The sequence below is a fragment of the Candidozyma haemuli genome (genome assembly GCF_002926055.2).
Source record: "Candidozyma haemuli strain B11899 chromosome Unknown A_2014730914, whole genome shotgun sequence".
Classification (NCBI taxonomy): Eukaryota; Fungi; Ascomycota; class Pichiomycetes; order Serinales; family Metschnikowiaceae; genus Candidozyma; species Candidozyma haemuli.
This window is the reverse complement of record NW_020289906.1, coordinates 1172312-1186466: the sequence shown is the minus strand read 5'-3', so window position 1 is coordinate 1186466 and position 14155 is coordinate 1172312. Positions and strand designations below refer to the sequence as shown.

At 47.0% G+C, this 14155-nt stretch overlaps 8 protein-coding genes across 8 annotated transcripts; 6 read left to right on the top strand and 2 right to left on the bottom strand. All coding sequences in view use genetic code 12, as the record gives it.

The window, feature by feature from the left end:
• Positions 1–81: 81 nt before the first annotated feature.
• On the bottom strand, positions 82–1518 carry SEC61 (translocon subunit; the record flags this gene model as incomplete). The annotated part of the gene is made up of 1 exon (XM_025484272.1): positions 82–1518. The coding sequence occupies one exon, from the start codon at positions 1516–1518 to the stop codon at positions 82–84; it is 1437 nt and encodes a 478-aa protein (XP_025342487.1).
• A 505-nt stretch (positions 1519–2023) lies between these two features.
• On the top strand, positions 2024–2419 carry CXQ85_000527 (uncharacterized protein; the record flags this gene model as incomplete). Its single annotated transcript, XM_025484271.1, has 1 exon — positions 2024–2419. One exon carries the CDS (start codon positions 2024–2026, stop codon positions 2417–2419), a length of 396 nt encoding a protein of 131 aa, XP_025342486.1.
• Positions 2420–3761: 1342 nt separating this feature from the next.
• On the top strand, positions 3762–4784 carry FBP1 (fructose 1,6-bisphosphate 1-phosphatase; the record flags this gene model as incomplete). Its single annotated transcript, XM_025484270.1, has 1 exon — positions 3762–4784. The coding sequence occupies one exon, from the start codon at positions 3762–3764 to the stop codon at positions 4782–4784; it is 1023 nt and encodes a 340-aa protein (XP_025342485.1).
• A 277-nt stretch (positions 4785–5061) lies between these two features.
• CXQ85_000525 (uncharacterized protein) lies at positions 5062–6549 on the top strand (the record flags this gene model as incomplete). Its single annotated transcript, XM_025484269.1, has 1 exon — positions 5062–6549. The coding sequence occupies one exon, from the start codon at positions 5062–5064 to the stop codon at positions 6547–6549; it is 1488 nt and encodes a 495-aa protein (XP_025342484.1).
• An 811-nt stretch (positions 6550–7360) lies between these two features.
• On the top strand, positions 7361–7687 carry CXQ85_000524 (uncharacterized protein; the record flags this gene model as incomplete). Its single annotated transcript, XM_025484268.1, has 1 exon — positions 7361–7687. One exon carries the CDS (start codon positions 7361–7363, stop codon positions 7685–7687), a length of 327 nt encoding a protein of 108 aa, XP_025342483.1.
• Positions 7688–9821: 2134 nt separating this feature from the next.
• SRB1 (mannose-1-phosphate guanylyltransferase) lies at positions 9822–10910 on the top strand (the record flags this gene model as incomplete). The annotated part of the gene is made up of 1 exon (XM_025484267.1): positions 9822–10910. The coding sequence occupies one exon, from the start codon at positions 9822–9824 to the stop codon at positions 10908–10910; it is 1089 nt and encodes a 362-aa protein (XP_025342482.1).
• Positions 10911–10963: 53 nt separating this feature from the next.
• On the bottom strand, positions 10964–11764 carry CXQ85_000522 (uncharacterized protein; the record flags this gene model as incomplete). The annotated part of the gene is made up of 1 exon (XM_025484266.1): positions 10964–11764. The coding sequence occupies one exon, from the start codon at positions 11762–11764 to the stop codon at positions 10964–10966; it is 801 nt and encodes a 266-aa protein (XP_025342481.1).
• A 1239-nt stretch (positions 11765–13003) lies between these two features.
• On the top strand, positions 13004–14092 carry CXQ85_000521 (uncharacterized protein; the record flags this gene model as incomplete). Its single annotated transcript, XM_025484265.1, has 1 exon — positions 13004–14092. One exon carries the CDS (start codon positions 13004–13006, stop codon positions 14090–14092), a length of 1089 nt encoding a protein of 362 aa, XP_025342480.1.
• Positions 14093–14155: the final 63 nt, after the last annotated feature.

Sequence of the window (14155 nt, the reverse complement as noted above, 5' to 3'; positions counted from 1 at the left end):
CTAATATAACGTGAAATCCATCAAATGGATAATGCATTTTTAATAATAATGTATACCCTGTAGGGCAGTGAGAGGAGTGGTTTAAATACCATCAGAGAAGCCGCTGACAACAGACTTCGAGAAGCCACCCTCCTTCACGGCCAATTCATAGTAGCCGTAGATGGTAGTCACACTCATCAAGATGGACGTACCACTCTCCAAACAACCAAGCAAGTCACTTGCAACGGACAAAGCACCAATGGCAGCACCACCGAAAGCAGCAGCAGTTGGAATGATCTTCTTCAATTCTCTGTAAGCACTGGTGTCTCTGTGGCCAGCAATGACCAAGCCCTGGTCCTTGAACTGCTTGGCGATGTTTCTTGGAGCAGTACCAGAGATCTCAATCCAGGTGGTGGAGAAGATGGCACAGGCACCCAAGACGTAGGTGATGTAGATGGCCGTCTTGATTGGGTCCAACATGGCCTCAGTAACCGAAAGAGGTGGCTGGATGTAGTAAGCCAAACCGCTAACGGCGTACAACTGAGAAGAACCACCCTTCTGGCCCCACTGACCCAAGAGCTTGACGAAAGTGTTGTCTGGCCATCTCATGAAAACGATCTGAGAAGCAATGAAGATGTTAGAAGACAAAGCAGACTGCAACATGATAGGCATGTTAGAGGTGTAGAACAATCTGATTGGGTACAAGGCGTATGGGCCTCTCTGTCTGGTGCTCTTGATTGGCAACTCGACTCTGAAGCCTTGCAAGTAGACGACAGACAAGAACATGAAGACGGTAGCCAAGACCTGGAGCATGTTAGGCAAGTTCTGTCTGTAGAAAGCCTCCAAAATAGCTCTCTTCTTGTCAGATCTGGAACCCAAGAGGTGGAACAAGGCAATGACAGCACCATCAAATTCAGCACCCTTACCAGCGGAAGAAGTGGTTGGAGCAAAAGCCTTCCACATGATCTTCTCACAGACGTTGGTGGCAGTGAACAAGGAGATACCAGAACCAAGACCGTAGCCCTTCTGCAACAACTCGTCCAACAAAATCACAATGATACCGGCGAAAACCAACTGCAAAACCAACAACAAAATGATTCCCAAGCCCAACATCTTAGGAGGACCGTACATACCGGTCAAAACATACACAGTGGCCTGACCAACAGCCAACATGATGGCCAAAAGCTTCTGAGCATTCTGGAACTGCTCTCTGTCCTGCTTGTTGTTCATGTCCACCTGGATCATTTTCGTTCCCTGCAACAACTGGAACACCATGGAAGCAGTGACAATTGGCGTGACACCCAACTCCATCAAGGTACCACGGTTAGACGCAAGCATCATTCTGAGCCAGATCAACGGGTCCAGACCGTCGGAGGAGTTGATACCATAGAGGGGGATTTCGCTCATGACGAGGAAGATCAACAAGGTGACACCAGTCCACATGACTCGCTGGTTGAAGGAGACTTTTCTCTCTGGAGCAATCACCTCTGGAACGAGGGGCTCGAACGGCTTGACGAGATCCAAAACACGGAAACTCATTCTCTTCTTTTGATGTGTGGAGTAGTTGTCTGGGAGTTTTGAAAAATGTGCGGTCGTTGACGTGTCGTTGGACAAATCACGTGACGCGACTCGATAAAATGGCCTTAGCTGGGTAACAATAGGCGATTTGGACAAAATAAAGGTGGTACTATTGAGATACACGAGAAAATGTTTTGCTTGCCGAGAAAGAGAGTTGTGGCGATATTGGCAAGGCCAAAACGTGGGATACAGCTGTTTGGATACACGGTCGAGAGGTGTATTATGGCCCGTGCACTACCTTCACTATGCAGCCCTAATAGTGGCCAAGTGGTACCAAAAATTAGCCTTTTGGTGACGTCAAGCCGTCAAGAGGCATCGTTAGTAATTTCGTCAAAATCGAATCACTTTTATGGCGTTTCGTGTTGGGTGATTCTGCCTGGGGTAGCCACGACATTGTCGCGAGACCAATGAAATGTCGCTCGGTGCCCCATACTAAAACACCTCCAGCGAACTCCATCCATAAAGCATGTCTGACTGGGCCAGCAAATTACAGCGAAAGGATAGTGTCAAGGAAGGGCCTAAAGAGAAGCCCAAGACAGCTCCTAAAGAAACGCAAAAGGAGAATGCAGCCTCACCGCCTGCTCCAGCCCCAGCTCAAACAGACAAGGCCAAGCCAGTAACCAAGAACGAAGCCAGTGACTTCAATGGCACCGAATTGGCAGCATTTCTTAAGAAGTCGTACTCTACAGCTTTAGAAGAAGCCAAGAAAGACAAGGCTGGAGAGAAATCAAGGATATACCGTTCGTTGGATAGTCATTCTGGATGGACCAAGGCAAACGGTAACAAGAAGGAGGACCGTCATGTCAGTATCGTGACCGAAGTGACACGACAGGTAGCAGCAGGCCAAAAGAGCCGTCGATGAAAAATCTTAAGATTACAATATATCTACCTGGGCGTCTGGTTCCGGATTTCAGAAACGACGATTATGGGCCAGTGCGGGTAGCAATAGCAAGTGGGCGAGGCAAGGCCTGCAAACGTCGAGGCACAGAGGGTAAAGCGGTAGGTTTCGGGAAGCGGAAAGATTATCGAGAGAAATTAAGGGGTTGATAGAGGAGTTGAGACAGAAGCAGTGGGGTTTTTTTTTTTGGGGGGGGGGGGGGGAATGGATATGGTTGCAAATTTCAAGTCCATATCCCCAAATTTGTCCACGATAGTTGGTGAGTATCATCTTCGGCCGGGACAAGGTGGGCTTAAACAGTTAAAGATATGCGGCGACTTCATCAGTTTGCTGCTTTTGGCCTAAGCTTGTTGACGCACGAACAGTAGCGTTGCACCCACTGGGTGTCTTACAAACAATACTCCCGGAAGCGGAGTTACAGACCGAAAAAAAAACGCTAAAACAAAGGGCCGGTGATACTCCGAAACACTAATTGGACACATTCCACACGTTTCGTTGACGTACTTGGCCTTTGTCGCCGATTCTGTCACTACGGCTGCATCGAACGTTCGGTAAGTGCAGCTGCACTGGACGTGTTACAGAGTCCATTTAACAAGGCAAAATCGCATATAAACTTTGTCTTCTAAGCAAACCAAAGCCAGAATCTTGTTGCACCTGACTCTGTTGGTTGCCGACCGCAACTACCATCATATGACCTTATCTAAGCTACCCACCACCAAGCCCCTACTAATCAGACCGGGAATGTTTGGACCGACATTTAAGGAAAACAGGAGAATTCCAAAAACCACTCCAAATCTTATCAAATGCCTTAACAGTAAAAGAACGTCGGCTACATCTCCCCCCAAAAAACACCTGCCAAAATAAGCTACCGTTTGCAGCCAGCCGCTTGCGACCGTCCCACTTTTTTCACTAATCAAGTTGGCTGGACTTTTCACTGCACGCGCAAACACTATGCCCGCGGACGAGCCGGAGGTATACCAGCGAGGGATTGGGGGGGCATTTCCCGGGCGGTGTACGGGTCTTTCACCCGCTTTTTTAAGGTTTCCAAGTTTTTTTTAATCGCCAGACGCCTTATCCCACGCGACAAGGACTGAGACAGGGCCAAAGCGAGGCCCTTTAAGCCGAGCACCCCGGTGAAGCACGGCCGCGAGACCCGGTTATCTGCAGGACCCGCAACCTTTTCGTACGCACCTCCGGGTTTTCTATAAGAACCTGGGGTAACCCATGTGCTTTCGCTTTTGATCCCCAAAAACACAGCCAGTTGTTTACTCCCTTCTTTAACGATTAATTTGAAAACTGTCCAAAAATGGTCCTGACCGTCTCCCAGCAGATGAATGTCGAAACCGACATCATCACCTTGACCCGTTTTATTCTCGAGGAGCAGCAAAAATTCGCTCCAAACGCTACTGGCGAGTTGTCTCTCCTTTTGAACTCGCTCCAGTTTGCATTCAAGTTTATTGCCCACAACATTAGAAGAGCCGAATTGGTCAACCTTATCGGTATCTCGGGTACCGCCAACACCACCGGTGATGTGCAGAAGAAATTGGACGTGATTGGTGACGAGATTTTCATCAATGCCATGAAATCTAGTGGTAACGTCAAGGTTCTTGTTTCTGAGGAACAGGAAGATCTCATTGTCTTCGAGGGTGGTGGCCGTTACGCCGTGTGTACTGACCCAATTGATGGTTCTTCCAACATTGACGCCGGTGTCTCCGTCGGTACTATTTTCGGTGTTTACCGTTTGAGAGACGACTCCACCGGCTCCATCAAGGACGTCTTGAGAAAGGGTACTGAGATGGTTGCTGCTGGTTACACCATGTACGGTGCCTCTGCTCACCTCATGTTGACCCACGGCAGAGGTGTCCATGGTTTCACCTTGGACACCCAGTTGGGTGAGTTCATCTTGACGCAACCAGACTTGAAGATTCCTCCAACCAGAGCCATCTACTCTGTCAACGAAGGTAACTCATACTACTGGCCTGAATACGTGAAGAAGTACATTGCTGACTTGAAGGAACCACAGGAAGAGTTGAAGGGTAAGCCATACTCGGCACGTTACATTGGTTCCATGGTGGCCGATATTCACAGAACACTCTTGTACGGTGGTATTTTCTCGTACCCAGCCGACTCCAAGTCTAAGAACGGTAAGTTGAGAGTCTTGTACGAGTGTTTCCCAATGGCCATGTTGATGGAGCAGGCCGGTGGTTCTGCTGTCAACGATAAAGGTGAGAGGATTTTGGACATCTTGCCAAAGGGCATCCATGACAAATCTGGCATTTGGTTGGGCTCTAAGGGCGAGGTCGACCGTTTCTTGACCTACGTTCCATAAACGTCAGGCCAGCCCCTAGGTATATACGCAGCAGCATCCACACATTGCACGAAAGATATGTATCCCAGTATAGACAAACGTAATTCAATTCTATTTTTGATTTCACCTCCTATCAATGTGGCACCTTCTACATATCAATGTGCCTTATCGTAAGAGTCATATGCCTCACTGCGACTCATCAACACTTTCCACACTTGACCATATCCACCATACCACCAGCATCTTATAGCATTTAGCATACCTTTTGCATTACTTTAGATCTCAGAAACAGCTCCTCATGAAAACCCAGCTACAAAGGTGGACCCGCCGGATCCGCAGAGGCCTCTCTAAGCGGTATGACCTTAACCACTTGAAAAAGCTAGCCTTTGGCATCGCCCTAGCTACATGTCTTCTGCTGGGGCTGATTATGTTGTTTTCGCTTTATGCGCTGTCGCTTCACAACACGGTGGGCTTGAGTTATACCGAGATCAACATTATAGTGCTGCTTTCAGCTGTCGGGATGTACTTATGTCTTCCGGTGTTGGGGTACTTGGCTGACTGCTACGGGCCGGCGTTGCTTCTGCTTATATCGATCTGGGCGTTCTGTCCGGCTTATTTTGTGAACGCTTTGCTTGTGAACCTGGTTCGGTCGATCCACTTCGAGGAACCGTTTGCTGAGTTGAATAAGATGGGTGTTTTGGTTATGGCGTTTAGTTTCTGCTTTATTGGCCTCGCTACGTCGTCATTGTACTTTTCGAGTTTGCTTACATGTGCTAAAATTTATCCAGATCACAAATCGTTAGCTATTTCGTTGCCGGTGTCGTGTTACGGTGTGTCGTCGCTTATTGGCGCTCAGCTTATGAAGGTACCTTACTTCCATGTCCATGGAGGGAAGGAGCTTGATTTGGAAAGAGTATTCATGTTTTTCGCTGTTTTATATTTGTTCATGGGAGCCCTTAATTTTGTTTCCAACTCGATCGTTAGTATCGAAACAGATATCATTTTCGGAGACGAGGAACCGGTGATCCCAGAGTCTGAAGTTGGTACTCCCGCTGACAGCATTCTCGAAAACGGTGAAGCCAATGAAGAAACTGAACTCTTGCCTCAGAGATCTAATATCGAACCTGTGGACCATAAGGCAAGGTACATTCGTTTCCTTAAGGATAAATCTGCATGGGCTTTGCTTATCTCTCTTTTGCTTAACATTGGCCCCATGGAGAGCTTCCAGAACAATTTGGGCTCCATCATCGAGTCCACTACCGGTGGTGAAGGTGTTTTGGCTGACCAAGTGTCTGTCATTGCTCTTCTGTCCACTGTCATTCGTCTTATTGTGGGTGTCGTGGCTGACTACATATCCAGCAGCAAGAGACGTTTCCCAATCTGTAAGGTTTGGTTAATGATTGGTTTCATTGTCATTGGTATAGTGGCACAGATAGCTGTGATTTACGGGTTCAGCTTTACTACTATATCCGTACTCAGCGGTATCTGTTATGGTGGTCTTTTCACCATCTACCCTACAATCATTGCCTCTGTCTGGGGCGTGGACCTTATGGGCTCTACATGGGGCTCCTTCATGGTAGCACCAGCTATCGGTAGTATTCTGTACTCCCTTTTGCACGGTGAACAGATGGATGCATGCAAGAATAGAGGTAACTACGAGAAGGGTAGCGATGGCTGCTTGGAGCACTACTTTATTACAACCGCTGTGAGTTTATTCGTGAGTTTGGTGTTCGTGGTGGTTGCATGGCGTGCTTTTTGGTGGAAGCGTGGCCTTAAGGTCTTCTAGGCTCTCCAAGTGAAATCCACGTTTGCATTGCTTTTAGCACACAAAGACTAATCATGGGCATTTTACGAATTGGGCCTGTCTAGGACCTTTCAACCAGCTTAAGGCCTCGAGGTGTGATTGGCTATCGTGATATGAGGTTCAGAGAGGGCTTGGAGACTGTTGATGGTGCACTATAATGTCCAATAGATGTACCTAATGATAAGCAATGCTCCAAGAAAGATAAACTAAAATCCAAAAAAGAGTGCTTCAGAGGCACATAACCTACGCAACTGATGAAGTCAATTGCGTTGCTATAATGAGGCGTTTTGTGCTTCTGATAGTTCGCATGTCTCACTTTTGATACCTCCATCATTTGGGGTATATTTCGGCCAGAAACCCTTTGGGGAACTCGGATAGCATATTTCAATCGCCAATCTTATCTTCGCCTATGCTTAGTCTTCAATTGGCGACTTTTTATTGCAGAATCTCCAGGTTTCATACCCCAGCAATTTGCACGGCTGATACGTCAATGCAGGCGTAGCACTTACGAGGCGGTTGCAAAAAACCTACCACCCATTCTATCCACCCAATGCCAAAGGGAGAAATTAAAAGGGAACATAATACCCAGATTATCCCCAAGAAAAGTACATTGTCATTTATAATAAGCCTTTTATCTTTTAAAGCGCCTATCACTTCAACCATTCCTAATCTATCTCCTGCACCACGCTTTTGTGGTGAAACTGCCATAAAGGCTATAAAGAGCAATCGACCCACTTTTATTTCATCTGTCTTCTTTTTTAATTTTCTATCCTTTTCTTGTTCGAGCTACTCAATGGATTCTCAGTACGGGGTAGCGTCTAGTGTTGCCCTTTCAGCATACATTGGCATAGCAATAGCCTGTGTCACAGTACTAGGCATCGTGATAAGCCTGAGTGTCTACGTCAATCGGCGTCGAAAGAAGATAGAGAGAGAAAGGTACCAAAATGGCTACTTTGAAACTCAGTACAAGCCTATGGAATACGTTATTCGGGATAGCAGCGAAGTACCAGCTTATAGTCCTCCAACGTTGGCTTACACAATGCAAGAGTACCCCAGCATGCCTCCGCCTGCTTATGACGATGCTGCTCGTTATGATACCAGAAATCAGCAGGTGGTCTAGCAGATCTGGAGGGTTTCTTTTGGAGTGTTGGTGCTCAATGGCTGGTGTGGAAGTCAGGAATGGTGATTAGGCTCCGTTGCAGCCAAGGGAGAAGTTATGGGTCTTTTCAGCTGCTGGTGCCACTGGTGGTGCTTTCAAAGTTGGAAGAGAGAATATTGTGCTTCTGAATGCCCTTAATGAGTCCATCAGTCGAGACTTTGTTGCGTTAATAGGATAAAGTAATGCATTTGCAGACCACGGCGGGCCGTGCTGTCATGCGACTAATATGATTTTTCGATGATGATTTAGCCTTCTTCAGTAGATTTCAGGTCTCCGATTGTTCTCTTATTGGCTTTTCCTCGACAGAGCAAATAGGGTCGGGGTATTCGACGCCAGTGTTATCTAGATTTGTGAACAGACTATCAGCCCCCCAGAAAGGAACAAGGCACGTTGATTGACACATAGAGCATAGAGTTGACATTATTTATGTATTTGAAAGATCCAAATTAAACCGTCAAGCCAATGAGGATGTTTATCCTCTATGGCATTCTTATAACTTGCAGCCCAACAGTAGATATTGAAGACGCTTATACTCTGGAATCCTCTTTCTCCATTTAAACATAACCAGATCTCCTAAAACAAAGCAGACAAACCCTCTTTTTAGTAGATCTAGTAACCTAGAAAGCAGAGTATCCATTACTGCCAGAAACAAACCTACCCAGTTTACCCTACAAGACATATAATGACACCGACATCACGTATAACCCACCAAAGCGACATAATCCAAACCCCACCAAAACTCCCAAACTACACTCAAACTACATCAGACACACAAGTAACCCCCTCGACGCCCCACCAGTCCATTCCATCCTTCACTGCCGCGATGTGGTTCCTGAAGAAGCACTAATGCACGGCGCTAGCACGCAGAAGCTGTCAGTCCAAGAACCCTCTACCAGTAAAAGAACCAAAACTTCCCTCCCTAAACCCATAAAAAACCAATTCTGGTCTCTACCACCCCACCATGGCCAAAGCGTAAGAATTGCCTGGTCAATGGGACGCACCAGGCCGAAGCATAATGGCATTTCGCAGCCATTCCATAGTGTCGAAGATCACCGACGCTAAGCGTGTATTGTTCAGATTCGTCCAGAGCAGAGCAGGTGTTGGATTCTCTAAGCTTTCCACGCTATTTCTTCTTCTTCTCTTCATTGTCTGCTGGCGCTGGCTAGAAGGCTTGGTGGCTGGTGATGGCTGGCGGTGTGTATGTACTTGGAGCCATGGCGCTGTTTTTTCGGTATAATAATTTTCCATCGTCAGGGCGAAGAATGCTGGCTGCAAACGACTTTGAAGGGAAAAGCAAGAAGCAGAAGTAGAATAGGAAGAAGACGAAAAAGACATGTTTCAAATCTTCATAGTAAAACAAAAAACCAAAGATCAAATGCCAACTTCGCTTGTCTGTCTTTCTGCCTGGCTTCCTGGATTTTCCAGATTTGGTGCCTCGCGGCTGACAGCGCTCGAGAATAAAACGTGCAGTTCAACGCCACAGATAAAGCAAGAAAAACGACAAAAAAAGAAGAAATAGAAGCAGAATTCACGAAGGATACTTCCCTTCCCCTCCTTTATCTGATTGGCTGGTTTCCCTTTTTACACTACCCTTCACGCTTCCAAGCACTGGGCTCTTGAGCTCAGACCACGAACAACCAACGTGGTGTGCACACGGCGTTCGGAGTGATAGCGTGTTGTCTTTTTGGCTGCAACGTGCGCCAGAGGAGGAAGAGACAGGCGGTGGGTTTCCCCTGGTTTTGGAAAAAAGGGGAAGAAAAAGTACCTGGGAATTCATGTCTTTATATAGTTGCCCGTGTCCGGGTAACACCCCCTCTTTTCTAATTTAAATGTGTCTCTCTGCCCCTTAAACTGGACATCCACGTCGTCTCGTCTTAACTGTGGGTCGGCGCGGTCCTATTTTTGTTCGGGCATTTTGCATCTTTTTTTTATATTTTTTTTTTTTCCTCTCCCATTCGCGCGCCTCGCCATATATATATATACCCACCGTGGCCAGTTTCTAACGCTTTTTCTTCTTCTTTTCTCTTTGACGCCAAAGCGTATTTTCATCTGATCCCCCCTGTTATACACTTTTTTCCATTAAAATCTTGATACAATGAAGGGCCTTATTCTTGTTGGTGGTTACGGTACTCGTTTGAGACCTTTGACCTTGACCTTGCCAAAGCCTTTGGTTGAGTTCGGTAACAGACCTATGATCTTGCACCAGATCGAGGCCTTGGCTGCTGCTGGTGTCACCGACATTGTGTTGGCTGTCAACTACAGACCTGAGGTGATGGTGTCTACGTTGAAGAAGTACGAGGCTGAATACGGCGTGTCCATCACTTTCTCTGTTGAGGAGGAGCCTTTGGGCACTGCTGGTCCTTTGAAGCTTGCCGAGAAGGTCTTGAAGAAGGACGACTCTCCATTCTTCGTGTTGAACTCCGATGTCATCTGTGACTACCCATTCAAGGAGTTGGCTGATTTCCACAAGAACCACGGTGCCTCTGGTACCATTGTCGCTACCAAGGTCGACGAGCCATCTAAGTACGGTGTCATTGTGCACGACAGAAACACTCCAAACTTGATTGACCGTTTCGTTGAGAAGCCTGTCGAGTTTGTCGGTAACAGAATTAACGCCGGTTTGTACATCTTGAACCCTGACGTGATTGACTTGATCGACATGAAGCCAACCTCCATTGAGAAGGAGACCTTCCCTCAATTGGTCGAGAAGAAGCAATTGTACTCTTTCGACTTGGAGGGCTACTGGATGGACGTTGGTCAGCCAAAGGATTTCTTGTCTGGTACTTGTCTCTACTTGACCTCCTTGTCTAAGAAGTCTCCAGAGAAGTTGTCTAGCGAAAAGTGGGTTCACCAGGGTAACGTGCTCGTTGACCCAACTGCCAAGATCCACCCAACCGCTTTGATCGGTCCTAACGTCGTCATTGGTCCTAACGTTGTCATTGGTGAGGGTGCCAGAATCCAGAGATCCGTCCTTTTGGCCAACTCTGAGGTCAAGGACCACGCATGGGTCAAGTCCACCATTGTGGGCTGGAACTCCAGAATCGGTAAGTGGGCCAGAACCGAGGGCGTCACTGTCTTGGGTGACGACGTGGAGGTCAAGAACGAAATCTACGTTAACGGTGCCAAGGTCTTGCCTCACAAGTCCATCTCCAACAACGTGGAGCACGAGGCCATCATTATGTAAGTAACGCTCGCTTTCAATGACATTTCTTCAAATACATACCCTAATCTGTCGCCTTATGGTAACGTAGACGTGACGTAGCTGACAAAGTCTTTACGGAGCTGCTCACTGATGGGCTTAGCGCTGCTGAAATACAGCACAAAGAGTACCTGAGCGATGCTAGGCTCGGTGATCTTGCCCAAGGTACGAACTTCACCCTTGTTGCCCACGTAGTGCATTGTGATCTGGTTATTTTCAGTTACCAAGTAAAGAGAGTGGTTCTTAGGCACCGAGCCCTTGAAGCCCTGGAAAGCTGCTCTTAACTGCTCAATTCCCGTAGCCACCTCTTCTCTCTTAGTCTTTGCCAAAGGACAAGCCAAAATCGTCTTGACAAAGCCGTCCCTCAAGTGTCCAAAGTCTGTGTTCCTCACTGGAGTGATTCTAATCGTATAGTTGATTCTCTGGGACATGTTCTCCAAAATCTCCTGTGAAAGCTGCTTATCGCCCAAAAGCTCTTCGGCTGTCTTGCCAGGGTTCAGACGCATATACTGAGCCACCGTCGTGGATATCTGGGGCTCATCCTTAGTAGGAACATAGAGGCCCACAGCATACACCTTAAAGCTGATAAACGTCACCGACCTCATACCCGAGGCCACCAACCGTTGTACTTTATCAACGACTGAGCAATTGGCACGCGTAAGCTCTGTAGGGAAAGGATCAATACTTTTATCGAGATCAACGCCTTCCAAGCCCTTCTTGCTAGCATCATTAGCGATAACCGAGCCAAACGCTAACGAGATGGAAAGTGTAGATCCCACCGCTAGGGATCTTGCGGGCATCCGGGCAAAAGGACGTGCAAATCTGAGAAACCGAAACATTGTAAAACTATGGTGTTCTCGAGGAAGGTGTAGTTGAAGAGAGATGGAGTTAAAGAGGTTGAAAAGTATGGGGCGATCGCGCAGAGTGGTACGAGCATGAGAGGAGGGTAAGGGAAGAGAGGAGAGGATACCAAGGGAGGTGACGATTTGAAGTTTAAATTGATTTTGAGATGAATAAAAGAAGACTCTTTCTATTTTGTACTCTCTTTTTTTCTTACTTGTGAAGCAAGTGGTGGTTTGAAATGTGGTGCCAGTGAGTGGCTGGTTTATCGCATGCTCGTTTGCAGCCATATCTGGTTGACGTGATGAACAAGCGAAAGCTTATCGAGGAGGGTCAAAGAAGAAGAGTGAATAGTTTGGCTTCATTCAATTAGTGGTAGATTTGGTTGACTTTTGGATCTGTGGGTAGTTGGAGCATGGTTGGATTTGGATACGGATGTATCGGTCAGAAGACGCCAATGGTATAATGGCATTCAATAGAAGAAGCCGGTAAATTAGGAGACTTAGATTGACTCTTAGTAAGCTTGTAGATAAAGCTAGATAAGTTTATGAACATGTTGTATAGGTGTGGGGCTGGGTGGTGTATTTATACTACAGTATGTGCTCTTTTAAATGGAAGGGTCCCCATGATACGAAGCCTAACCCTAGTGTTTCTTAGTGCCAATTTCAATTAATACATATATTCAATTATTTAATTCCTATACTCTATGTTGGTTTTTTCTTCTCTTCTACGTCTCTACGTCCTACGGTGCATCTCTCTTATCCTACTCAATGGCCCACTGAACCTTACATCAACAGTCTTGGAACTAGTTCCGTTCCAACCGTTTTCTACGTTTGGGCCGTTTTCTAATTTTTTTCTTCTTAGTTTTAGCCTACTCTTAACATCTCCATACTACCAATCCAGGAAGAAGAGGCCACCTTGATGTTTTGTGAATAAATCATTCTACGACTTCCCGTAAAACAACTTTCTTCACCACAGAACCCTGTGGAAGCATTTCGACCCTTAAGCTGACAAAGATAGGGGTTCTTTGGCTTTATCTATCGCCGTTCCAAATCTCTCGAGTTTCCTATTGCGGTGTTTCCCCAGACTTTCCCCAGACTTTCCCCAGGCGGTACCGCTCGCAGTATAAGAAGTCCTGTTTTCACCACCCAAGCTTCTTTTCCCTACCAAAACCTTTTTTTGTCTTTTTTTCAAATTTTATTCATTCAATTCATAAGTAACAATCTATAATATCTACAATGACTTTCCCAACATACATCAGACCAGCTTACAGAGCGATTAGCTGTATCAAGCCCACAAAAAGTATTTGTACCAAGATACTAGGGCATTCGGGTGCTACGAATACCCCCCAGATTAACCCTAGGCGTTACAGTCCTATCCGAGTCAGCAAGAATACCAGTAAGGTCAACCATGACAAGAAGTTCCGTATGAAAGTGACTCGTAAGGTTCCAGCCAGAAAGCTCTTAGAGCACTGCTTTGACTTGGCCAAAGAGACGCAACGCAGAGAGTTAGAACAGTTAGCAGCGGAAGAGGAGGAGGAGGAAGAGGAGGAGGAAGAAGAAGATGACTTGGAGACTGTCGCCGACGTCTACGACAGCGACGATGATACCGTCCCTGCTTACCTTTGGGACAGCGTGGAAGCGTTGGCAGCGCTTTCCTCGCTGGAGGCATTACATGCTCATTTTGCAGCCAATGCGTATACTCAAGAAGGCTACGACTTCAACCAGCCAGCACCTACACAATCTGATATCAACGTCACCGTTAATGGTGAGAATTTCCATCCGGACGGCGGGTCCTCCATTCCCAGGACATTTGACCAGCTGTACATCTTGGAACCTGAGCCTGTGCAAACAGAGCTCGATTGTCCACCATCATGCGACGACATGGATATCGACTTGGAGCCGTTGGTGCCGCCAACTATGGACACCTCTTCTGTGGCCAACACCTCTCCGGAGGTTACCAAGCCACAGGTCCACAAACCACCCCCAACCCCAAAGCACCGGGGCCTTCAGAGACTCAAGCGCCAGCTTCTCAGGCAATCCTTGCCTTTCTCTGAGCCCATCTACCTGGAGTATCTTCTCACACATGCTCCAGAAGTGCCCAGCACGCCTCGCAATTACACCCATGTCCCTCGTGGATTGCCAACGCCGGAGTCCTCCCCAGCTTCGGTCCAGCATTTCAATGGCCAGTGCTACCCATCAGAGAAGTACCGTGGAAACGTGTACAACTCTGACCACGCCAACCAGCCCAAACTGGTTAGGTTTGCAGACGATCTTGAACACGTTAGGATCATTCCTTCAAGAGACTCCCAGGAGTGGAGCGTCTAAACCGTAAAGTATTGTTGTAGTAATACGACACAGAATAGGAAGAGTACCCGTAGAGTAGACTAG